The 27,602-nt window shown below is 40.6% G+C and overlaps 1 protein-coding gene across 2 annotated transcripts in view; it reads right to left on the bottom strand.

Annotated features, from left to right (window-relative positions):
• Nucleotides 1–27,602, bottom strand: part of ABTB3 (ankyrin repeat and BTB domain containing 3) — a 317,704-nt gene that overhangs the window by 88,921 nt on the left and 201,181 nt on the right. For both annotated transcript variants that reach the window (XM_089671210.1, XM_089671211.1), the window contains one exon: nucleotides 5,536–5,740. In XM_089671210.1, coding sequence (XP_089527336.1) covers nucleotides 5,536–5,740 — 205 coding nt within the window. The remainder of the gene's footprint in view (nucleotides 1–5,535; nucleotides 5,741–27,602) is intronic.

Raw genomic sequence — 27,602 nt, 5'->3', positions numbered from 1 at the left:
CCAAATACCAGGTGCTAACACACATAATCCAATTCACAAACACAGAACAGAAAAGGGGAGGGGAACAAATTATCACAGTTTTCAAAGCCAAGGTGTCAAACCTTGCATGCAGGAGATACAGGAGAAGTTAAAAACAGCGCATTACTTTAAATTTTGAGGAGAAGGGTGCTCCTTCTTTATAATGAGGAATCAGAAGATATACCATTGTAGATATTAAATAATTTTATCAAGAAAATATATAGATATCCTGAGACAATTTGTGGCTGTGGTCAGGGCGGTATTCCCCTGCCACTGGAAGTCGAACGCCATGCCTCCCCTAGGAGAATGGGCCAATGAGCTGGATTCTATACAAGACTTTGAACAACTCTTGGCACAGGAAGCTGGAAAAGAGAACCAGTTTTCATTTACCTGGACCTCATGGAACATGTTTCGTTACTCATCCAAGTTTCTAGCATGGGCTGAAAATGCCACTGATCCCAACCCTGAGCAGCCATGGCAGAGTATATCCTTACTTTATTCCTACCCTCCTATCCTGACCGGTCTAACCCAACCTCTTTCCTACTCTATGTTGCTTACTTGAGATTTTAAACTACCCATCACATTAAGCATCACCATCATATAATCTGATTTGTGATCCCCTCAACATTAATTTTTGTATGTAATACTGAATGTGTATATACTTTTTGAAAACATAATTTTCATATATACCTGCACTTGATGCCAAAGATAGCACTATGCACCTTTTCCTTTGCCTGTTTTATTTTCTATGTAAAATGACCAAATTGTAACATGATTTTACTGGAGTGAATTATTATACACAGTACTGACAATCTCTCATTGTACTCCAATATTCAAGCTTCATACAACAAATCTGTATGTACCCTTTTCTGTACTCCATTTTAATAAAATCAGATTAAACAAAAGAAAACATAAGTGCGCCTTGAGGATCTGCATCTTGTTCATCAAGACTAAGTGACAGCATAAATGAAGTACATATAAATGAAATGAAGTACAACTTTAGCTGAGTTATAACTTGGGAGTGCCAGAAAACAAAGCTGGAATGGATAGTTTGCAAAGGAAGGTTGCGAACTGTGAAAGTGAATTTGACAAAGAGTCCTGTAGAGCAGCGTTGACGCCATTGGCATCCAATGCACGGCCTGCTGGCTGCATGCTGCACACCGGTTCTCTGTGTGGCCTCTGTGTGCTGGGGGGATCAGAGGGTAGCAGAGGAGCAGTGGGATGATGGGCACTGAAAAACTATCTGCATTGCAGCACTGTGAGCTCAGACACCACTGATGTAGGTATTATTGTGGCCACTGACTCCAATGATGGGAGTTTTTTTTATTAGCCCACTGATATGCTGGAGGTTATTTGTGTATTGACATCAATGCAGGTCAGTGTAGTCAAATCCCCTAGTGTCAGCAGATGTAATAATATCCCCAAGCACAGACAACAATGCTTGGGGTTATTATTACATCCGCTGACACTAGGGGATTCGACTATAGCCACTGACACCAACGTTTTGGATTCCTATTACTGCCACTAACACTAGCTTATTTTACTCCAGAATTCTCCTCAGTGTGTGTTGCGGTATGCTGCAAAAAATGCAACAGTACCAACACTTTTGGAAGCAAAGGCGCATTACAGCCCATTCATTTTGAAAGGGCCGCCTAACTTGATGTAAAGCACCTAAATGCACTTCTATTATGTGGCCATCTTGTAGTGTTGGGCCTCTTATTTCATTTCTCCTTTACCCTACTGCAAGCAGATTGGATTTGGGCATAGAGATGTAGAGTTGGGGAACTGTAAGTACTCAACACATTAAATGTATACCCAACAACAGTAAAGCACTCCTTAATAAAAGATTACCAAATGTTGGCTCAAAGTATGCATACTGTATACTCAACAATGCTCATACACATTACACAATCATCACATATCATATGCAGTAAATGGAAAAATTAAAAACGTGAAAACAGTCCCATATGTCATCCAATTTGGTAAGAAGCGGACAGAAAATAACTGCCACCACAGTTATATGCCTCCCATTGTATCAGAAATCTCCCACAGTATCAGAAATCTTCCACCATGGACTACCACCAAAGAATATCATATTATTATCATCATATCATCATTATATTATCAATATGTGCCCAATCGGGTGTCTCCTCACCTGATGCAATAATCATGCCTTAAAATGATGCCTTAAAATATTCAAGGTGGTCGGTCAGAAGCGGTTTTAATCACATAGGTAATAGATTAGCAGCACCAAGGTCACATCTCCATATTCCACAGCTCTTACACAAAAAAAGCTCAAAGAGATATATCCAAAGGAAATCGGATAGTGTACCATTTCCAGTGACTTTTTAATAAGAAATAAAAGGAGTAACACTCACAACGTGTAAACACATACAAGTGCCTATTAACAGCATGCATATGCACAGTTCACCAAGATAGTTCCTGGCCCCTCCCAGCATGATGTCGCCACACAGGTCCCGCCTGCCTCACACGTATCGACCCTCTGAGCTTTCTCAAAGGCTTTCTCAATAATAAGGATTAGATAATAGAATTTGAATATAACTTTAGCTGCCTTTACCTTTCAATATACTGTTCATTTTGCTCAATCTTGATTACCTACAGTAGGTTTATATCATATTTACTTTACATGCTTCCTTTATCACTAACAAAAACACCAAACCCTATGGGCCCATCTACACTGTTGCATTTTAATGCACCCATTCCAACAGGTTAAAATACATGTCATGGTTCCCCATAATAAAGATAATGTCTGTTCCTATTACACTATGGCAGAGCAGAGGATTTAATAAATACATATCCATTTTTTTCTGCATTTTAGGTCATTAAGAGGTCACAAAAGTCAATGGCAGTTCAACAAAATATATATAGCATTCATTTTGATGCACTGGAACTTATATTTATAACCCTTGGTCAATGGCTGTTAACCCTATCGTCTCCAAATTTTCCATTTGAAAACACAATTCAAACGCATGACAACATACAGAGAAAAAACGATGATTCATGAAAACGATGCAAAAAAGTAACTTTATGCACATGCATAGATATAAATGCACCCTATAAGCTAGGTTCACCTTTTCACAGAATTTCACTTTTCATAATACTGTCAATAAAAGCCTTTTCTAATGTCCTTTCTGTCCAAGCCATCCCAAATTTCTTATCTTTCACTTACCTAGTCCATGGCAGCCTTCAGTCTGCACCTCTCTGTTCAAAATGTAATAAAATGCATTCTAAGTCCTGACTTCTTATAGTATCATGTGACCTTCCAGGAAACTTCATATCCCATCATGTACTACTTTACTGCATCACAGAATAGGGTGTGTTTACCTCTCTGGATCACACCACTCTTATCACTGTAGCGCCTCCTTTTTATTTCCACACACTTTCCTACTTCTTCCTTAAGGCCTGGTTCACACCTATACGTGTCGCAACCTGCTGGGGGAAAAAAAAGTCCCTGACCCTTTCCAAAAATGCAGCAGAGGAAAACACATAGATGTGAATGTGTCCCATAGTAAACCATGTTAAATGGACTGTAGTGAGTTTCTGCAACATGCAAAAAGCACTAAAAAACGCATAGGTGTGGATTAAGCCTTAAGGTGGCTATACACTGTACAGTCTGATTATACAATCTACTTTAGATCTACCATCAACTACTGTATGTAGTGCAAGCGCCAGCCTGATTTGATACAAATTGAATAGATTGTTCAGGTGGGTCCTCTTATTCCACAGTTTGAGTAAATCTGTTGTAAGCAGATTATAAAATCAAACTGCATAGTGTATGGCCAACATTATACAAGTACATGGGAGGGAGTGGGTGGGAAAAAATCAGCTATCATTGTTCTTCTGTAAACATATATGTCACTTCCAAACTCCATTCAAAGCTAGTGTAGTGGGAGCACACATTTTCTGGTGCGTTTTTCCTGCAACATGCATAGGGCAGCCAGTGATTTCAATGGGCTGCCTTATGAGTAACAAACGTGCCAGAGTAGCTCATGGGATATTTTGGCATTTTGTAGTTGCAAGTTTTGTCATATTTGTAATGCGTTTTTTGCACATGGTAAAATGCATGTTTACTTCTGTGTTTGTGGTGCCGTTAACAATTAATGGTACACAAAGAGCGTCTGGTTCATTTTAGGTGTATTAAGGTGGCCATACACTATACAACCTGACTGTACAATTTCTGTGCAACCTACTTTACATTTACCAAAAATATATAATAGAAGGACACACCTATCTGTCCATTTATATCAGTCTGTATCCAGGCAGGCAGGCAGGCCCTTGCACTACAGAGTTGATGTAGATAGGTAGATCTAAAGAAGATGTTATAATGCATAGTGAGCTTTACAGACATTGCTTCACACACTTTTCCTGTTTTCAGTATACTATAGCTCTGCTCCATACAGGTTGTTATGTGATTGCTCAGCTCCTACACACCCTGGAAATTAACAATCTATGAAAGAAAAAGGTAAGGTACAAAATGATCAATCAGCAGAGAAAAACACTGTCTATGTATTCAGTGACAATGGTGCTCATTGACATTGAATGCATTGGAGAACCATGAAACTACAGAGGTGGGTGCAATCTCCTGGAGGGGGAGGGGAGGCGTAGGGTGTGTGTTAATTAGGTCATCTGCTGAAGTGCTTCCTCACACTAAGGCCCCTTTCAAATGGGCATAATCCATTCAGTCACGTTTAATTCTGTTCCATTTCCATGTGTTTTTTAATCCATTTTTCATCCATTTACATTAATTTTTTGTTCACTTTCGTCTTTTAAATGGAACAAAAATGCAGACCTGTTCTATTTAAAAAAACAGACCTTAACGGAATTGGACAAAAACAGATTTAAACAGACGACGTCCGTTTACAACCGTTTGCCCACAGGAATGCATCTGTCAACTGATGGTTTAAAAATCAGACAAACGGACTGCCCGTGTGGAAGGGGCCTAACAGTTTTCACGTCCTATAGGACATATTTCAGGAATCATGTAGTAGTTTTCTATAGAAGAAACTGGAGGCTGAGACAAAGCCTGTCCTAAAATACAGGGACAGATTTTTCTTTTCTGCAACAGAGGTACATAATTAATGGTATTTTAGTAAATAGGGAAGCTGGAATTTAGGGGGGAAAAGCTTTATGGCTATATTGACACTTCTGCTTGTGAGCTGCAATGACTTTTTAATGAATCATAGATGTGTTTTACACATGTTTCACATGTTGCCATTCCCCCATATGAAAGTTGATTTCTGATGGAAACTGAGCCAAAGGTTTATCAAGCAAGAATCTTTAAAGCACCGGACCTGCAATGCACTGCTCACAAATGTAAAGATGGGAATGTGAGAACTCCCTTGGAGTAAATAAAAAAACTATACCATATAGTTTGTTTCATATTATTACACTTAATATTATCCCTTTCGAAATGCCGTAATACAAACACATCGAATATAAACGAAGCCATATGTTTAATCAGCATAAATGGTTAAGGAGGATTATCAAAGACTTTACCTTTCAGTCTGAAGCGTGACTTTGGACGGTTCCACATTTGGGTTCTCCCACTCCATCTGTGGACAATGCATGAAGTAACAGAGGGTATATAGGGCTTCTGGCTCCCAGTACAGGGGCCCCTGCTTGTGGTGCATTGGCGTGCCGTTACCATGCTGCTTTATGTTGAGGGGCTGGAGGTGGTGCATTGCTCGAGACACCAGGTCACCTGAGAACACAAAATGTATGTATGCTGAAAAATATTCCCTTTAAAGCAACAAGTTTTCCAAAATACATCAGTGTTTACTATTAAAATGTTGTCTCTTGGATAATACCATAGATTTCTGGATTTACCTACAGGCTTGCTAGCTAGATGTAGCAAATTATTGGCAAAAAAACTAACACACCCAAAAAATCAAATCTGTGAAGTTCAGTCGACCTTTCCTGAGAAACATAAGGCTGCTATTTCTGGACTACTTTTGAAAATGCCAGTTGCCTGACTGTTATATTGAGTACAGTCAGATGTTCTTATCTGCTTACCGGTTCCAAATAGGTGAGTAAAGTATTGAAGTCAGAGAGTCACCCTGACAGCCAGGCAACTAGCATTTTCAAAGTAAGCAGTCTGAAATGACAGCCTCTATGTTTCTTTAAGGCAGTGTTTCTCAACTCCAGTCCTCATGGACCCCTAACAGGTCATGTTTTCAGGATTTCCATTATTTTGCACAGGTGATTTGATCAGTTTCACTGCCTTAGTAATTACCACAGCTGTTTCATCTGAGGGAAATCCTGAAAACATGACCTGTTGGGAGTCCATGGGGACTGGAGTTGAGAAACACTGCTTTAAGGAAAGGTTTCCTTTAAAAGAAGCTTGTCATTTTAGCAGCAGATGCTACCTCTGACCTCTTCTTCAGCGCTTTCTAAATTATTGACTCAGGACAAACATGCGGTCAGTAAAGCAAATGGGAAGAAACAACGCCTCTTCTTGATCAATGAAATGTTAAAGTCAGAAAATTATCAGGAGTGGGCAGTAAGCAATTTCAGAAAGTCAGTTCAGAACGGCAGCCTGTGTATCTTATTATATGTTCAGCATATGTACTATATATAAATTTACACATTAAACAACGACCTACTGAAACAATATGATCTAGATGAAAAGTGTGTAGGCAGGTGCCTACAAGATGGTTTAATATTAGATTGAGATTTTGGGCTGCCCAGGTGGGGAAGGGTTAACATTGAGTCTGCCGCTTTCCTGGGCCTTCCCTCCTGCTTGTGGTGGATTTAAATCAGGAAACAGCTTGGCCCAAAGAGGGCCAGAGAGTACCGCATGGGAACAAGTTTACAGGATGTAACTAACAGCAGCCAGCAAGTACTTGTCAGAGGAACTCACCAGCAATGGACTCTGCCAATAATGGACTGCTACCTGTTGAAGTATGCCTGGTTAGCCTAGAGACATTTGTTAGGATATTGTGACTGTTTAGAATTTTGCTATTAGAGGCGTTAAGTAAAGTTTACCTGTTTAAAATCCTGGTCTGAAGTTACTCAAAGGGGTGCATGAAGGTACTTGTTGTATCTATAAGAACATGGCCTGTAGAACGCACATGGGTGATAAAGAAAGCTAGCACAAAGAATTAACCCGGCAGGAGAGTCGGAGGAAATTAAACTATTAACTAGAGAGAGTGTAATGCAGCCAGATGTCAAGGAGCACTACCAGGCTTGGGTGACAGAAGCTCCGGTAATGAGGGGGGTTGGTATCACATCTCCCTCCCTAGCAGTCAGCTCTCTAAAAGAGAGATACTGGGACCAAACCCAAGTATGCAGACCCCATGTATCCAGCCACATGGTACGGGAGAGAGAAGGAGTTAATTATGTGGATGCATGAGGTCCGTGCTAGTGCATGGCAGGACCCCATTCTGTTACTGGGAGTGAAGTGGCAGAGGTATCCTTGTCTGGTGGAGCAGAGCATAGGCTCAGTAGCGTCCCTCCTAAATGCAGTATTCAAAGGTGTGTAGTGACATGGTACAGAATGTTTTACAGAGGGACTCTCTATGTCACAGGACTGGACACAGTGTATGGAACCACCTGTTGATGAGCATGTACAAGAGGAAAAGGTACCCCCATGTGTATGGGCAAGGAGACCTCTCCCACAACTGTACTGCTAATGTAATAGCAATGCTCTGGCTTCTTCCAATAGCACTAGTCACATGGTCTCAGCCTGGGTATCTAAGAGGGCTGACATATAGACAAAGCCAGCCAATCAGAATCTCTACCTGAGCAGGTACTCCCTCCTATCTGAGAGTCAGACTTATGGTGTCTACCTACATACTGCTGTTCTTTCTCTTCTTTTTTTATAACCTACATCTTTATTCCACCACAGCCATCTCCTTCCTACTAGAAGTATTAACTTGCACCTTAGATACACACATTATACTAAATAAAGTGATCTCAGGCTTGGGAGAAGTGGTGGAGGTACCTTTGCTAGGAGGGATATGAAGACGTTTAGACAGAGATATGTAGGATACGGGCCTTTAGGGAGGCCTTTTGCCCTAAAATTGACTTCATAGGTAAGTTTCTCATAGGAGTGTCAGATAACCTTTCTCTTTGGAAACAACAGAATACAATAAAAAGGGAACCCCATTCGACATATTTCCTTAAGGGTCTCTTGTGTGTGTCAGAATCGCTTCTCTCCCCATAGCAGTCAATGAGAATGTTAACAGCCTATTCCCGCCAAGCCAGTCCATTGTGGTGCATTTAAAGGTAAAGTGCATTGTGTTAAGGTAGTCCATTTATTTTAATGGCTGTCATCACACCACTAAAGACCAAAAATCTTAACTTCAGAAATTGTGTAACACTTTGCACCACACCACAGAGTAATATATTACCGTGTGTTGCAGTGTACTGCAATCCAGGTGCTTTGGGATGCTAATCAAAATGAATGGCACAAAGATGCACCAATGTGCTAGGGTGAACGAGCTGAGCTTTAAAGTATATTAAAGTAGGTTGATGCAGTTTAAAAGGAAGCCAAATGCAGGTCAAAAAGAGATCAACTGTTGGCTAAATTCACCTGTCAATGATCTCAAAAACAAATGAAACAAAAGAAAAATAAAAAGCAGATTGCACCAGGAAACAAGTTATATTGCCAATCACCCCATGTCCAAGGCCCATCAATACATGGTCTAAAATAAATTAAAAGGGTAGTATCTACCATTGTGTCTTCTCTTCTATCTTGGATTCCAATTGGGAGATTCCCACCTGCATTTTCACCCCTACTCAGTCTGTGTGTTGTTGCCGGCCTAGGGGGCATGCCTTCTGTTGTTGCTGGCCTGGGGAGCATGCTCTCTGTTGCTGCTTGTTTTAGAGGACAAGCCCTTTGTTGCTGCTGGTCTAAATAGCTAATATTGTGGCTGGCCTAGGGGGCATGTCTTCAATTTTACTGGCCTAGGGGAGCATGTCCTGCTGTTGTTTCTAGTCTAAGGGTGGTGTCCTCTGTTTTTGCTGGCCTAGGGAGCATGTCCTCTTTTGCTTGCCTAGGGACCCTGTCTTCTAGTGCATTCTATGTAGAGGTAAATAAAGAACTATACAAACATGTGCTGTAATACAGCCACTGTGTATGTACGAATAAACAACAATCAGCTCCTCAGGAGGGCTCCTTGCCACTCCAGGGTGGGCTCCTGGCTCCCACACAGCAGAAGGAACCCAACAGGATACAGATTCCAGCTCCATTCCCCCTCAATTGGAGATAACTGCTATGGGTGGAGCTGGTCTTTATGTAATGTGTCATGTGCAATGTAGTTTGCATTATTTTCTGCTACCTATTTATTATCTTCCCTAATGACAAAACATTTGGTTGAATTTTGTACTTGTTGGCCTGTGTTTCTATGGTAACAGCTGCTGAGCATGTATCACTGTGAAAAAAACTGTTTAAATCTGAAGAAACCGATTTTACACTAATACAGAAGACTCAGTAAAAAAATTTAGAAAATATTTCAATTACAAAAAATGGTTAAAGAATTTAAAGAAGGATTCCAGTCTACACCAATCACTCTGACAGGCCTATTCACTAAAACGAGTACTCACACAGAGACTTTACAAGGAGCAAAATTACTAGGAGCAATAGTCATGTCATGTGTGCTATGAAAAGTAAGGTCCTAGACAGCTGATTTTGAAACTTTAATGGAGCTTGGCAAATGCCCTGTGTGTGTTGACTTTCATTTTTTTAAAGGGGCCCAGTAGAACCACCAGCTTAGTAGTACCCTCACTCAGCAGAAGCTCAGCTCATTAGTACCCCTGTTCAGCAGATACCCCGCTCATTGGTACCCTCATTCAGCAGATGTCCAGCTTATTAATACCCTTGTTCAGAAGATCCCCTTCTCAGTAATACCCCCAGCTGTGCTAATGCCCCACTCAGTAAAACCTCCAGCTTTGCTGATCCCCCCACTCGCTCAGTCCTCTCTCTCTGGTCCCTGTTAACCTTTTGCTATAGCTTTCCCATGCTGCACACCACATGTGCTATCAGTTAGTTGATCCGGCCTGCTTTGTGACTTTGATCCATTACACTGAAGAAAAAGAGATGTTTGGAATCAATACTGAGGAGTATGGTAACTGATGAACTTAAATCTCATTGTTACCTAGAGTTGGGCTTTAAGTAATACATAGTTATTAGTAGACTGCACAAAGATTATACAATTATTTTGTAATGTGTGTGGCCAGATTAAGTTAGATAAGTAAAGATAGAATTCTGAACCTCCTCACTAAAAAAAAATATCTAAAATGGTTAACAACATAGATACTATATATAATACTGAAAAAATCTAACATTTTAGAATGGGATGTTAAAAATTGTGTTTCCTTTTAAATGTGCAAAGCATTTTTCTCTTCTGTGGCTGCATATAGACATAATGTAAAAACATTTGTCACATCCTCATATTTATTTGCGTTCCATCTAATTCCCGAGAGACCAATTTCACAGCTTCTAACACAAACCAGATGGACAGATGGAGAAAAACCCAATATAACCCAGAAACATATCTCTGTATTTATAAACGATAAGAGAGTCCTTAGAACCTCTGGTGGCTTCATCATCCACTGTTGTGGTTGCTCTGTAACTTTTCTCACTTTGCCACAAGGAACTTGTGGGTTAGAAAGGAAGACAATTCAGTAACATATGTCTCTCAGACTTTGTTCATTCCCTGCAAGCACAGTGGCTACAGTACTGCATTTTAATGCACGACAGGTTCATAATTATAGAGCGTCTCCAAATCTGTTGGCTGAACAAGAGCGGTGGTCTGCAACCGTATCCAAAAAAATAAAGAATATAATATAAATAAAGGTAAGAGAGAGAGACTGAAAGACATGACAGGGAGGTTGTGAAAGAGAGAGAGAGGAGAGAGAAACTGTAAAAGAGAATGAACCTCATTTATCCAAATAGTGCATATGCATATAGCTTTAAGGAGGAGCTTCAGCCAGGTTTCCAAAAATTAAATAGCAGCAGCTACAAATACTATAGCTGCTGACTTTTAATAAATAGACACTCACCTGCCCAGATGTCCAGGGCTGCGCTCACCCAGGCCGGTTCTTTGCCGGTCTTCATGTTAACTGTGGGAAGCCAACTGTGACTCTTTGCAGCTTCACAACCAGCTCCCCACTGTACATGCACGAGCGGCACTGCACCCTGTGAACGGTCCCATAGCTTCCTGGGAACTGACGTGTGCCAGAAAGTTGCAGGTGGAGTAGGGCAAACTTCAGCTTGGGTCACGAAGGACATTGACTGTCAACTTATGAGCTAAAGAGAACCTCAAATGTAGCCCTTACATGACGAAAGGGCCACACATAATGTTCATTATTTGTAATGCTTGAGAGGACTGTCAGAAACTGCAGACCTAATAGAGGAAATGAGGGTCAGAGAGTGTGGACGTACCACATTTTTTGGCTGGGGATATGCTGCATAAGACAATACAAAAGTGGGAACATGTTAGATGACGTTAGTAGAGACCAATGCTATTACACTACTTAATGTTCCCACTACAGACTGCTGAGGTCCGGAGGCTGCACATCATATACCAAAGCTATATCCCCTCAGCCCTTGGCCTGTAAGTTAAGAAACAGAGACCTAGGCGATCTGAGCGGAAGTGGGAGCGAGTACCTGCCAAACATAAGTACCCGCTCCCAACAAACAAAAAAAAGTAGCCCAAATACGGCAGGAGTGGGGGAGGAGGAGGAAGAGCAGAACGTCCCCTTTTAGGTGAGGTTCCACTTTAAGTTTGCTAAAGCTTACATATGCCTTCTCTTAAAACAAAAGAGGGCAAGGAAGGAAGGATGACAGAGTGAAGAAGAGAAATAAAGAAATAGAGGGAGAGAAGAAATAGAAGAAGGGGAGATTGAGGAAGGACAGAAGAAAGTGGGGAGATTATGACAAAGAAAAAAACAAGGAAGAACGAAAGGGAACAGTGGAAAAGAAGCAGAAAAGAGAAGGCTGCATTCTCAGTATGGCATTTTTTAAACGCACACAAAATCACATATGTTTGTGCACATTTACCAAATGTGTAAAAAGCACTTATCGTGCCTGTGGTGTCATTCATTGGTAATAGGATACTTGAACGTGAGAAGCAGACATACATTTTTCCGCATGGAAAAATGTGCAACAAACATTCAAACTATGTCAAAAACACACAAAGTTCAAGGCTCAAAAAGCTGCATGAGCTACTTTGGCACATTTGTCAAGTGTAGGCCAACTCACTGAGATGAATGAGTTGCTCTATGCGTGCAATGCAAAAGAATGCAAAAAATGCACATAAACACCTCTTGTTGGTGTCATAATGTGAACAAGGGAAAGGAAAGGATGAGAAAGACAGGAAAGATGATGTAAAGAAAAGGAAGGAAGGAAGGAAAACAATAAAAGAAGGATGAGGAAGAAAAATTAGGAAATGAAGGGAAGGAAGAAATAGGAGAGAGAGAAATGAAAAGGGGAGAGAGAGAAAGGGAGAATTAGGAAGGAATAAACGAAAAGAAAAAGAGAAAAAGAGGAAGAAAGGAAGGAAGAGACTAGGAAGTCATGAGAAAAGAAAGGAAGAGGTGATGGATGAAAGGAAAGAAAGAAGGAAGAACGACTGATGACAGAAGAAAAAAAGGAAGGAGTGAAGAAAATAAAAGGAGAGATGAGGGAAGTAAGGCTGTAAAGGAGAGAGGAAAGTGGGATGGAAGGAAAAACGGAGGTAAACAAAGGAAGGAAAGAAAGAAGGAAGGAAGAGTGATGACAGAAGAAAGGAAGGGGTGAAGAAAAGAAAAGGAGAGGTGATGGAAAAATGGTTGTGAAGGGCATGGGGAAGTGGGATGTAAGGAAGGAAAAAAAGAAAGGGAAGGAAGGAAGAAAAGAAAAGAAAACAGTAAAAAAAACATGAATAAAGAAGGGAAGGAGACCTTGGACAAACCTCTTTTGCAACAGAATAAAAGGTTATCACGTATGATTGTTCATGTGTTTAAACTGAACAGTCAGCTGAACGCAGCACTAAACACGAGGCACAGCGGAAAAACCCAATTTTATAGAAATTAAGGTTATTTCATGAGCCAGGTTTCCTTTTAAGGACTGAAGACAGCCAGATAACAGCCAGTACTGGTGCCAAGACTGTGGGAGATTTCAGGAAAGACAGATCGAGATACACGTGATAAATCAGTTGATTTACTGGGGGGGGAAACGTGTTCCTCCAGCCCCTTTATCAAAATATTTATTTCAACGAGTCATTTTCAACATATGGCTGCAGTCAATTACATGTCTTTGTTTATGAACTGCGAGGTATGAATTCCCAAGTCTGTTTTAACCTAATTGAAAACATTAGTATAAATGGGCCACACCCAGGCCACATACAGCCGCAAATCACAGTTTTAACGTAGAAGAAATGATATAACTTCAACAAACAGTACAAAAGACACAAAGTGCAGCACCCACAGCAACCAGTCAGAATCCACTTTCCCTTTGAATAATACACGTAGCCATCCTTTTGACACTATTATATCAGTCCATATTAGTCAGGGTACCCCCACACCTGGAGGGCATACAGCCCCCAAATGGGTTTTTATAGTGGATATCTCCCCCACACAAGGTTCTGAAACCCCCTCTTCTCTCTTAGGGCACTTTGACTTATTTCGCCAGTAACAGTTGCTAGTATTAGAAGAAAGCTGTACTCCCGACCCGCCCAGATAGTGTATATCTGTATGGAACGGCCTCAGACAGCCCTCCTTCATCAACCATACCTTCCCACTGGGGTTTAGTCATAGAGGTCACTGGTGGATGAGTGTGGTGTTATGCCGACATCGCCTTCTCTGAGAATCAGAGGAATCGCTCCTCCTGCTTTGAGTGGTGCTCCAAGCTTCAGCAGGTCACTGTGACTTTTTTTTGAGTCTTTTTCTTTGCATCTGAAATGCGCCATTTTTTAAGAGCACACTTTCTCATGATTAATTATTTATACAATAAATGCTTTATCATATTCAATTTAGGCCTTTTAAATGAGTTTGGCTTTATTTTTCTGGAGACACACTTTAAAGTCCTTTAATCATGGTGTAGGCCTATTACCTTGTGCATTACTAAGCTAGTTGCTAGGATGTTGACAGCATGGTGCAGGCAACATTAATGAGCTGGTTGCTGTGATGCTGGAAGCTGGGTTGTGCAGTGCCATTGGTTGTTATGATGCAGGAACTGTCACTGAGCTGGTTGCCAGGATGCTATTGACTGGGCTGCACAGTGTCATTGGTAGTTATAGTGCAGACAGCTCCAGCCTAGCAACCACTGGCGCTGTGCAACCCAGATGCCTGTGTCCTAGCAACCAACGACGCACAGCATCATTGGTTGCTAGGATTCTGGCAGTGGGGCCCCAGTGTCATTGGTTGCTGTGGCAGTGCCCTAGCAAAAAAGGGAGGGGTGACCAATAAAAATGGCGTTCTTGGTTGACATGCTTCAGGGGACATCTCTGGCTATTCATTATGGCACTTAGCTATGTACATTGTTTATTAAAGCTGAACTCTAGGCTAATGGCTCAATGCACAGACAAAATGCACCTAGGGAAGTTGTTTTATCTGGTAAAGAGTTTGTATTTTTGTCCATCAAGTTCCGAGATTTACACACTTTTGCTACTTAGTGAAGCCCTGTCTGGAAGTTGAGGTACCTGATCTTTCTCTGCTGTAGTTATGTAACATTTACAGGTCTCGCCTCTCCCAAAAAGCTCATCTGTCACTCTGCTCTCCCCTAGTATCAGCATGTTCCTTATGAGCACATAAGTACTGCAGCACAACTACCTGACGCCTCTCTTTCTCTTTCCAAGTCTAAGCTTTGCTATACAGGGACTGTAATAGGTTAATATTGAGTCAAATTTAAGTACCCAAACTGCGTGCATAAAAAATAATATATATGATGATGTGGTAATGAAAACAGAGCAGCATTAATCTCTGTCTTTTATAGCTGCCTGGAGTTCAGCTTTAAACAAAGCTGATCGACTGAGCAGAAAATGTATCAAACTAGCAAATTGTAGCAGACATTGCATTTTTTAATTGAATTTATTACCTGAATGGATTTCTCTTTCTGTAGTGCCTCTGGTTATCACCTGAAAAATATCCACTGATATTGAAGTGTAAAAGAACTCCCCCCACACTATTTTTATGTCAATAATTACCAAATTAGTGTCTCAACATTTCATAAGGTTTAGCTGCGCACAGCAATTTCCCGCAAAGCAGGAATAAAATATCCCATAATTAATTGCCATTTCCCATCAATGTGTACCAACCGGTGTGTGTTGCGGCCATTCCTCAACTGGGAAATAATTGACAACGAAACCTAACACTCCGCTAATGCAATTCTGTTAAGGTAAACAAGTCGACCAGTTCATAAAGTGAACGGGGACAATCGGCGTGTTGCCATGGCAACTGGAGGTGACAGCCAGAAGTTTCACCAGTGGCATTTCTCCTCAGATAATACAAATTAGCCCCCCCCCTTTTTTTATGAAACATTGTAAAGGGCAACCATGTCATGTACAATGTGGTAACCCACAGCAACCAATCAGAATCCAATATTTAACTGATATGTCTACAGTAAATTGGCAGAATGTATCTCTATATATCTAAAGTGACTATCGACCTATCTATAGTCTATATTATCTACTTATGTATGTATCTATCCAACTATCTATTGATCATTCTATCTGTGAACAGTCTATACTTCCTATCAACAGTCTATAGCATATATCTATTTATCTAGTAACAGTCTATATTATTGATTCTATCTGTCTGTCTGTCTGTCTGTCTGTCTGTCCATATATTGATCTTAAATAATATGGCTTGCATTGCCTGCATTACACAATATAATTTTGAACTAAAGAAAATTAATCAATAAAATAATTAAAAACAGGCCCCAGTTCTGTTTTTAATTCACTGTATTTAATCGTGCATAGAAAGCAATGTAAGAATTAACCTTTGAAGTGTTGCTGTTGCCTGTAGGATTATAGTACTGTTGTTGTTGTTGGCAGAGAAGTAGGCAATTAAATACGACGAATAATACAATAATGCTGTTTAGCTACACAGATACAAGTCAGTAAGCTAAGCTCGTTAATAAGTCCATGCAAAGTGTTGTGTGGTTGGATAAAAGGCAGGAACTCACAACAACCAGTCAAACTTTGCCTGTCATGATATACCGCTCAGAATGACGAATGAGAACTGCTTATTGGCTGCTATGGATTACTGTACTGTGTATACTAGAGGCGATTTAATAAAGGTTTTGTGACAAAATTCTGGTGTTGTAGCTGCACATGAAATTCTTGCGCCAAATTTATACAAGATGTGCATTAATTCCTTAAACAATTCTGATGCATTCAACGTATTCATAAAATTCTTTTTTTGTGACACTTACCCAATACCACTATGACTGCAACAAATTAATTAAGAAATACCGCCATATCTGAGATAAGAAACCTGGCGATAAAGACCTATTTCATCTTGGAGTAAATTGTTTCATAAGTCCAGCAATTCTGACGCATCTTTGCAACAAAATCTTATAATTGTTTCCGAAAGGTACATGTATCTGTCACACAGAAAGGTATTTGTTGTGCAGACATGAGACAAACTTCTACAGAGTATCTTGCCACTCCAAATTGTTGGGTTGTTCTCTCTTTTGCAATAAGGAGTGATCATCTAAACTGAATTGATATAAAAATCTATTAATTTTCTTAAAATAAAAAAAGAGGTTATATTTGCCTGCTCTGTGCAATATTTTTGCACAGAGTGGTCACCTACCTCCTCTTTGGTCCCCTGCTGGCACTGTCTGCTTCTTCTTCGTTTGATTGCCCCCTTAGCAAGCTGGGTGCTGAGGGGGCACCTGTGCTGGTGTGTTCCCGATCTGCACTGCACAGACACACACAGCACTGGAAAGCCACACACCAGCTCCCTTCTCATTTTGACTGACAGCAGCAATGTCCTATGGCTCCCACTGCCTTCAATTTCTCCTAAGACCAGGATGAGAAGAGACTGGTGATGAAGTCGGGACAGTACTGGATCAGTCAGAGGTGTCAGGTAAGGGTTGGGGGGGGGAAGATGGGGAGGCCTGTTAGTGTTTTTTTTTTTTTTTACCTTAATGCAGGGAATGCATTCAAGTAAAAAAAAACCTTAAATTTCAAAACTACTTTAATGAGATTGAAAAAATAATTAAAAGCTGCAATTGCATTTAGTTATACAAAACCTAGTACAATTTACCACCCACCGTGTCAAATAATCATAACAGCATAAAGTACAATTAAAGGCTCCTGTAAACAAGTACAAAATCTAGTTATTATGTGATGCACAAGCTTCATAAAGTAAAACCAAAACTTCCAGATCCTCCTTCATTTCTATCTCACTCTCCCCCTACCAGACACTCCAACTCACAGTGGGAGGGTTTCAGCAATGGAGGCAGCTCTGCCAATCCAGAAAGAAGTGGGCAGGACTAGGTGTGGCCAGGTTCTGATTGACAAGCTACAGGCTCATGAATCAGCACTGACGATGCCGACAGCCACATCCTCTGCAACCTTTTTTTAATCCCACTGTAGTACAAGCAGTCTACATGAGAGAGGCAACTCTGCTCTGAATTCAGGAGCAGTGAAGCACTGTTGCCATAACGTCACGGGAAGCTGCATTAAATGGACTTCAAGTATCCTAAATACACTTCTCTTATAAGGTGACAACTGCCTTCGAATTGTGCTACTGCATTGTCACAAACTCCTGGAAGCTACAAGCAGCAATGCCAACAGACATTTGTGCAGGCCTGGTCCCAGTTATCACTACCATTAAGCTGATCCAGGGAAATAATGATCAGCTGATGCTGGAGGGAGGACATGTAGACAGGAAGTGGCTGAAAGAGGCTGGAGGAGATCAGCAGCACCAAAACTTCCCAAAAAAAAAGAAAAAAAGGCAGAATAAATATTTTCTGAAACAAAAACATGGCCGTTGTTTATATTGCACAGTGGTTTAGCAAAAAATAATATTAATTTAGGATTCAGAACTAGTTTACAAAAGTCCTTTTCTAAAGTCCTTGTTGAGTAATGAAATCAGTTTTCAGGAAACAAGGTCAGGAATTAAAAACAAACACTACTGTATAAACCAGTGGTCTGTATAAATTTAGGCAAATTAAAATAATCTACATGAACTGCACTGGTAAATCAAAAAAAGATCTGAAAGTTTATTTTGTTCTGTGAAGAATGTCGGAAAGGTCCAATTTCAAAGGAGGAATAAAGATCAAGCAAGTTATAAACGGCTGGCTAAGAAAGGAACCACCTAAGTAAACAATAATAAATAGATCCGCAATGCTTATGAGAAAGGCCAGCCCAATATAAATTATTTTCCCTGCAATGTTGTGCTATAAGCATTAACACAATTCTATTTACATAGGTTATATACAATTATACATATATCAGTTATATACAAAGTGATATATAATCAGTTATATACAAATATACAATCTTTAAAGAGAACCTGTCATGTGCACAGCTTGTTTAAATCTTGTTGAAAAAAATATACATATATCCGGCACAAAAAAATGTGCTACATTACACATACAGTACTTTCTTTGGATTAAAAAAAAATCTATGATGCACATGCCATTTGGTAATGTATGCTGAACTCTAAGCAGATATAAATGCCACAAATGAAAGCTATATTATAAAACTATACTCACCTTGGTTCCAGCGTTTTGGTATTCTGGAGCACCCCGCTGGTTGCTGACATCTACAGCCAGTGATCGCCAGCTGCTGTCAATGGCCAGGCCAAGATGATGTCACTCTCACGCATGCGTGGGTGCTCAGTCAATCCTGCATTGCCGGACCTGTACAATTAGCTGTGTGTGTGCAGCTCACTGTATGGAGTTGGCAGGAAGGTAGGTAACTTTAATGCAGAAGAGACATAGCATGTCTCTTCTGCATTAAAAACCCTGCCTGTTCGCCCATGTTGTTTTTTTTCCTTTAAAAAAAATTCCACTTTAGAACTAAACCCTCCTGTCTATTTTTAGCCAAGGAAGCTGCCATCTTAGCCTCTGTTTGATCTGCAACTGCCATTGTGCTGCACATGTGATCAGTTATGCCATATGATGGTTTGCCAGTTTGTTTGAGAGCACATGCAAATGTGACAATTACACTTCTGAGACATGCCGGTAATGTAACTGTTTTTTGAAACTGTTAGGCCCCTTTCACACGGGCGTTCCATATGTCTATTTACAGATGAAAAACGGACCCCCATTTATTTCTATAGACTTACGGATGTAAATGGATGAACATCATTTTACATCCATTAATGTCCGCATCCGTTAACAACCGTTTTTTTGAACGGAAAAAAACCCTATTTTTCTTCCGCAAAAAAAACCCCGGAACGGACGAAAAACGGAAGTCAACGGACCGAAAACGGATGAAAACGGATAAAAATGTTATCTAAACGGATGAAAATGGATGTGAACAGATGAAAAAATGCATGAAAAACAGATGAAAAAACAGATGTAAACAGATGAAAAAAAAAACGGATGTAAACTCATCCGTTTTTTTCTTTGAAAAAAAGGTGACTGAACTGAAGAACAAAAACGGAACGCCTGCGTGAAAGGACCCTTAAATTGATGAGTTTGGTTCCACTTAATTGTATTTTTAATCAAAGTATTTTTTTAATGCAAACAGCGTACCTGAATTTGACCTTATATCAATATATTTTTGGCTGGGGGTCTAACTTAAAGTATTTATGTGTGCATATTTTAACAAACGACTTCTGTTATTTGCTTCCCTTTGATCTGTTAAATATGCCATTGAAGGTGTTTTGTTATATCTGTTTGATAAGTGCAAAAAAACTTGTTGATCTATCAGAAATTCAGTGATCTCTGGATTGTAGTGAGCTATTTCTCTTTTCTCTTCTACAATGCTCACATATTTTACTGTATCTATGGAGGAACAGCACTGTCACCAAGGACAGGAAGTGCTAGGACTACAATAACCCCCGTTATGAAAATGAGCTGTTCTATATTCCTAAAATACTTTTTGTCCTATGCTGCTCACCCACAGATAACATACAGTGTGTGAGCGTTGTCACCGTTAGACAGGAAGTATGTCACTGGTAAGATCACAGGGTGAAAATAAAGGTAAAAAGTAGCCCAAAAAAAGAAAACACATGCAGCCACCACATCTAAATAATAGACTGGTGAGTTCCAATATAATACATTTTTGTTCTTGATTTTAGATATTCCTTAAAGCAGTGTTTCTCAACTCCAGTCCTCATGGACCCCCAACAGGTCATGTTTTCAGGATTTCCCTCAGATGAAACAGCTGTGGTAATTACTAAGGCAGTGAAACTGATCAAATCACCTGTGCAAAATAATGGAAATCCTGAAAACATGACCTGTTGGGGGTCCATGAGGACTGGAGTTTAGAAACACTGCCTTAAAGTGATTCTAAACCTTTATTTTATTTTTTATGAGCAAACATGTTATACTTAATCCCCTCCTCTGGGGTCCCCCACTGACATTCCTGGCTTCTCCTGCCTTCCCAGTAACCCCCCTAGCAAGCTGCTTGCCAGAGTGGTTACTTTTGCTCGCTCCCACACCCTATTGCCTGTGTGCATAGACACAGACAGTGGGGCTTTGCCCCTACCAATGCTCTTTCATCATAAGATTTGATTGACGGCAGCAAGAGCCAATCTGCCTTGTTTTGAGGAGAGAGCAGAGAGAGCTGCTGCTCTCATGCACAGAGATGGATCAAGAGCAGGCTCAGGTAGGTATATGGGGGCAGGATCCTGGACACAGAAGGCTTTTTACCTTAATGCAGAGAATGCATTAAGATTTACTGTGACCGAGTGGCAGCTGCACACTGGGCAACATAAATAAACATTGTGAGCTTGCTTCTGGGTTTGAGGCACAAATGCGTACCTTCTGCTGACCTAGACTGTGGTTGGACAGCGTGATTTTGTCAACAGGTTTCAGCCAATGATTTTTGGCTGAGGCCTGCTGATCGGCTGTGTCCAATCACAGCATTTACAAACACACAGGACTCTGAAGAATCTGGCTGTTTCTTCTCTCTGCAAAGTAGTGGGATAATCCACTTACCTTTTAGGGTAAAATTCTGCTTTACGGATAGGCAAGCTGTACTATATTATATTTTTGTTTTTGGGTTTAGATATGCCTTCACCAGTATTTCAGCTGCACGTAGGCAATAGTAAGTTAAATCACCTGTTACTTTCCTGTCTGTTCTATTACTTAAAGTGTACTAAAGCCAGGACGCTGCATTCACTATATCTGGTCTCCCACAGTACACACAACATGGAAATGCAATTATTTTAGCAAATATAAACTGCTAAATACCTTTTTCTCAACAGCAGTTAGAGCAGTCTTGTGACTTCTATTAGTGTCCAGCAGAGCACTGGTTAAAGCTTGTTTGAAGAGTTTTCATTTTTCCTTGATTGCCCTATGAGGCTGCAGGACCCCTGACCCTCTGTCTCGACAGTACTGATTAGCCCTGTGCTGATCACATGCACTCTCCCAAGAAAAAAAAAACTCTCTAGCAGTACACACCAAACTGAACATGTGCAGCTTGCCCCCAAGGCTCTGTTCTATCAACAGATGGACTGGGGACAGTAGAAGAAGTCGAGGATCAAGCATCCTTAGGATTTAGGGATTAACCCCTTAGGTTCCACAGTGAGTATAACAAGCATGCTTTACTGCATATACAGACTGATATTACTGTTATGGGTTTAGTAACACTTTAAAGTGTAAATGGTGCCCTATTAGAGTGTGTCTTAACTGCCATCCACTGAAATAAAATGATAGGTCTCTAGTGGAAGTGCATCTCACCTAAACTGCTCTAGATGAGAGAAGATACATCAGTAGGAGTTTGGTACCACTGTTAGCTTGAGCCAGCATGTGATTTAGTTTACTGGTAACCACACAAAACCAAAGTATCTATTTTAGGTGGAACTGAAATCTATAACAAAGCTGCCTTTCCTTCAGGTACAGGAAAAAATCAGCATCCACCCACACATTTCATTATATGTAGGCGTAACCGTGTTGTCACCCCCACCGTTCAATACTCATCTCTGGTGCAGCAACAATCTTGCATCCACACGGCAGGGACAACCAGCACAATGTGTCTATGGCTGCCCGAAGCTTGAAAATTATTAGCTTGCAGAAGAAAAAAAAATAAGATTCAGCCAACTCTCTGCAGTATCCAGCCAGCTATGAACAGTGCATGAGCAGAAGGATGCTGGGAATTCTTCAGTCGTTTGAAGAATTCATTAAAAAAAAAGATATGCAGGTGGCTCGTAATTCCACAGACAGAAGTCATGTAGGAGAACACAGAAATGGAGCTATTATATAGCCTGTCCAATAGATCAAAGGGATGTTTTGTAAACAAATGAGAGTAGATTAGTCTCCAGCATAATGGAAGGCATTGAAAATGTATAGCTACCATAACACAAAGCATCTGTAAGCTTGTGTATAATAAACTGCAAAAAAAAAGGCTTTTGTATGTACCATAAAATCTCTTTCTTGGAATCCATTGAGGAATGTAGGATTTTAGAATAGTCGATGACACGTGATTTATACTGCTGTCTATAAGATGTTTGTACACTGACAAAACAAAGACTGTTAAGCCAACCATCATGCTTCAGTTTGGTGAGCTAGTAGTGTATAAGGCCAACAATGGAGGGGTGAGACCTGTGGCCCTCAGTGGACTCCATGAAAAGGTTTTTTACAGTGAGTACAAAAATTTTATTTTCGTTGAAGGCATGGGATTGTAGAATAGTCTATGACATGTGGGACATCCAAAAGCAATCCAACTGAGGGGTCGATAAAGCTACTAAGAAAACCATCTTCAAGAAGCTTGAAGGATACAAATTTACTGAAACTGGAAAAAGAGTGTAATGGGAAGAAGAGATCTAGGATCATCCTGGTATACTAGAGCAGGACTGTGAGCCCAAGTCAGGGGATCATAACAGCTAAGGCATGACAGTTGGAGGTGGCATATTATGGGGGGGCTGGATTCACAGTTTTTGTGTCCAAACCTCCTGTAGGCAGCTGAATAGTCCACATGTCATAGGCTATTCTGCAATCCTGCATTCCTCAATGAACAATTAAATGGTAAATAATCAAAAAGAGTTACACCAAGGAAACTGAAATTGTGTATGGCTTATTATATCTTAGCAGAGTTTTGTCGATTTTGGATGGATTTTATTTTTCTGTCATTTCTTACATTCTCTATTGAGAATTGTATTGTTCCTTGATGAAGTTGATGTAGGGGTGAGGGAACTGCCTGGTGCTTTGATAGGGATTTAAGCAGGGAATAAGGTTAAAGTTAATGTGAAGGAAATTATTTTCTTTGTTAAAAATAACAAACATGTCTATAATTACCTTTTCTATGCAATAGAATTGCACAAAGCCGCCTTGATCCTCCTCTATTTGGGTCCTCCACCAGCGCTCCTGGATCCTCCTCTCTTGTTGGTACCCCCAATAGGAAGCAGAATACAATGGGGACACTCATCCGGGCTCACTTCCAAGTCCTGCTGCTGCGTCCATTGACACAGATAGCGAGATTCTGCCCCACCCCCCGTCACTGGAGTTGAGTGACAGGAGCGGGAGCCATTCCTATAGATCTGCCCAGTGAAGAAGGACAAAGCCAGCAGAGCCACAGTTCTCAGGCACGATGCTGGATCTCGATGGGGCTCAGGTAAGTATAAGGGGGGTGAGGGGGCCAGTTTATGACACAGAAGGTTTTTACCTTAACCGCTTCCCGATAGCATTAACCACTTCCCGACCACCCTATAGCAGAAATACTTCTACAGGGCGGCACAGGTGCGCAAAATCACGTATACATATGTGATTTTTCATTTCCGGATAGGGGACACGCGTGAGGCACGCGCGCCCTACCCATGCCACCATTCGCGGCCGCGGCTGTCAATCACTGGGTCCTGGCCGGTGATTACTCGCCGCCGCCCTAAAAGCAGAACAAGTGAGAGCACGGTAGGACATAAAGCAGCTGGCATGAAAGGATGAACCCCTATATCCTCAAACATATAATATACCGTGAAATGCAGCGCTATAAATATGATAAAACAAAGGCACTAGTGCATAAATGAATAAAGTGACAGATACAAAGTGAGGCGCATAAAATTAAACGCTAATGTGGACGATATTCCATAAGTGTCTCGCAATTTGGTAGTGAGAAAAGTGATAATAATAAATATTAAAGTGACAATGGTGAACAGACCAACATGAAATATAATACTTCAGGAGAAAATAGCAAAAACTGTCCAAATAATCTCCGTGATGAGTAAGTGAAAGTGACTCTGTGCTAGGAAATGCTGTATGAATGCACTCACCAGAAATGCATATTATATACGCATAATAATATATCCAGCTCTTCCACAGGTAGGGAAAACTTCCATCCATATGATCATAGTATGGAGACAGGAAAGAAACCCCACTGGCTTCTCACAGCATTACAGGGAAGACTTCAAACACCTAGCTGCATTACAGGGATGGCTCAGGATCCCTCTCCACCATGGACAGAGCCACCAAAACCATATATTCCACCTTAGGGAGAATAGCTCGCACAAACGAGCCACAACAAGCGTGCTAATAGTGTAGTAGTTTTATTATAGCATAGAGTTAAAAAACATCCACGTGGGTAACAAAGTAAATGAACATGAAGCTGGCAGCAAACACTCACAAAAATGGCCGCCGGTGATTGCCGAGCATCTCCGATGGGGAACAGAACTGTTTGTAAACAAAACATGTCTCCTCCCTGTCAGCTCATGCACACTGCTTTGGATGGCTGTGTGCAGCAGAGCCATCCAAAGCAGTGGGCTTACAGTGAAGCACATGGACACAGCACACAGTTAAAACTTTGATTGCCCCTCACGTTAACCCCTTCCTGCCCAGTGCTATTAGTACAGTATCAGTGCTTTTTTTTTTTAGCACTGATCACTGTATTGATGTCACTGGGGATGTCAGTGACACCAAGTCAGTTCTCCCCCAGTGTCAGAATGCCCGCCGCAGTTCCGCTATAAGTCACTGATCGCCGACATTACTAGTAAAAAACAAAAATCCCAATATGTATACTGCCATTTGTAAACGCTATAACTGTCACATAAACCAATTCAATTTACACATATTGGGATTTTTTTGTTAGCAAAGACATGTAGTAGAATACATTTTGGCCTAAATTTATGAAGTTTTTTTTTTTTTTTTTTGCTGGACATGTTTAATAACAAAAAGTAAAAAATACAGTTTTTTTATCAAAATTGTCTTTTTTTTTTTTATAGCGCAAAAAATAAAAACCACAAAGGCAATCAAATACCACTGAAAGAAAGCTCAATTTGTGGGGAAAAAAAGATGTAAATTTAATTTGGGTGCAGTTTTGCATGACCCTGCAATTGTCAGTAAAGGTAACTCAGAGCCGTAACGCAAAAAATGGCCTGGTCAAGAAGGGGGGTAAATCCTCTGGAGGGCAAGTGGTTAAAGTAAAATTAAACCTTGAGGGTTTGGAGCCACTTTAAAGTGTTACTAAACTCACAACAGTAAAATCAGTCTGTATATGCAGTACAGCATGCTTTTTATACTCATTGTGGAACTTAAGTGGTTAATCTTCTGCATTGTGTAAAAAGGCTGTTTGATCCCGCCTTCTCTGATCTTACCCTTCTTCCACAGTCCCATTCCATCTGCTGATAGTACAGAGCCCTAGGAGGCACTCTGCACATGTTCAGTTGGTATGTATTGCTAGAAAGTTTTTTTTTGGGGGGGAGGGTGCTTGTGATCAGCACAGGGCCAATCAGCACTGTCCAAACAGTGGGTCATGCAGCCTCATAGGACAGTCAGAGGAGAATGAAAACTCCTCTATCAGGCTTTAACCAGTGCTTTATACTGCTGATAAGAAAAGGTATTTAGCAGTTTATATTTACTAAAATAATTGCATTTCCATATTGTGTGTACTATGGGAGACCAGATATAGTGAATGCAGGGTCCTGGGTTTAGTAATACTTTAAGAAGCACTGGACAAATATTCCAATGCTAATCAAGTTGTTGGCCATGGACTGAAGAAAGTCACTTGGCATGTGAACTACATGACAGCATAAAGATGTTAATAAACACCCAAACAGCGACTGCAAACTAAGGCTGGCCATAGATGGCTTGATTTTTTTCAACCACCCATCCACAATAAGCAGCGTGGTGGATGAATATCTGCTGCCAAGTTTTATAGCAGATATGGCACCCACAGCTGCCTGAACACAATGAGGATGCCGAACAATTGCTTCATCTGTGTATGCAGTCACAGTTTGGCTGATAATTTTCCACCCAGCTCAACAGATTTTGGTCAAGCCAGGTGCTTGCAGGGCTACCCAAAACTCGAATTTCAGCTAATTCAGCAGGAATAGGACAAAATTCCAACTATCTATAGAAGCCTTTAAAATGGACACAAACACTGGGGATGATTTACTAAAACTGGGGAGTGCAAAATCTGCTGCAGCTGTGCATGGTAGCCAATCAGCTTCAAACTTCAGCTTGTTCAATTAAGCTTTGAAAATAAAACCTGGAAGCTGATTGGGTTCTATACAGAGCTCCACCAGAGTTTGCACTCTCCAGTTTTAGGTGTCAAAAATACATACAGTACAGGTTGCTGTTGCTTTCTAGCTGCCTTCTCGTCATACTGGTCCCCTGGCTTTAGCAATTTCCTAGCCCTGGGCTATACTGATGATTAAATCTCTTTGCTACCAAGATATAATCGCGGACAACTAACTATCTCATTAGGATCACCTTGATTTCAATGAAATGCCAATAGGCAGTTGGCATACTGGGGTTCATGACTGCACAGTCAATTTTATCCAAAAGGTGAACTAACTTTTACATCTCTCAGTAGTAAAATGACCTGGAGCAAGTATGCATAGCAGCTCTTCAGACTTCTCTTGCTCCATACTTATTTTTGGTTCTCTGGCTAAGCCTAGGGCTACACTGGCAAATAATCACTTTGCTGCTAAGATAATCAAATACATGTTTCCCATTGTCTCAGTTTTAGTCAAGCAGCAGTTAAAACGGTATTAAACCCAAAAGCAAAAGTGTAATGTATTTGAGCTTACCATTCCTTAAATGAGGTGGCTGCATTTGTTTTGCAATTTTTAGACCTTTCTCCTTTATTTTTACCTGGTGATCCGGCCAGTAACATACTTCCTAGGCTAAATTCACACCTATGCAGTTTGAATTTGATCCGTTTCTCCAGTGTTTTTGGAGTGCGTTTTGCACATGCGTTTTTGATGTGTTTTGCAGGGTTTTTTTTCCAACATGTTGCTGGGCAGAATAAAATGCGAAAGGCATAAAAAAAATGCACTACATGATTTTCTGCAGCGCCACAATTGAAGTCTATAAAACCAAAAACGTAACGTTTTGCGTTTAAAAAAGTCCCTGACCCTTTCCAAAAAATGCACCGGGTGAAAACGCTCAGATGTCCCATAGGAAATCATGTTAAACGGACTTCTGTGCGTTTCTGGGAAACTCAAAACGCAGCCGAAAATGCATAGGTGTGAACCTAGATTAAGGCCCCATGTACACGGGATGTTTCTGAACAATGGAAACT

Source organism: Staurois parvus, unplaced genomic scaffold (genome assembly GCF_062004578.1).
Source record: "Staurois parvus isolate SC_StPar_1 unplaced genomic scaffold, SC_StPar_1.0 ptg000101l, whole genome shotgun sequence".
Taxonomy (NCBI): Eukaryota; Metazoa; Chordata; class Amphibia; order Anura; family Ranidae; genus Staurois; species Staurois parvus.
The sequence above is the reverse complement of the archived record's forward strand: the minus strand, read 5'-3'. Positions and strand labels throughout refer to the sequence as shown.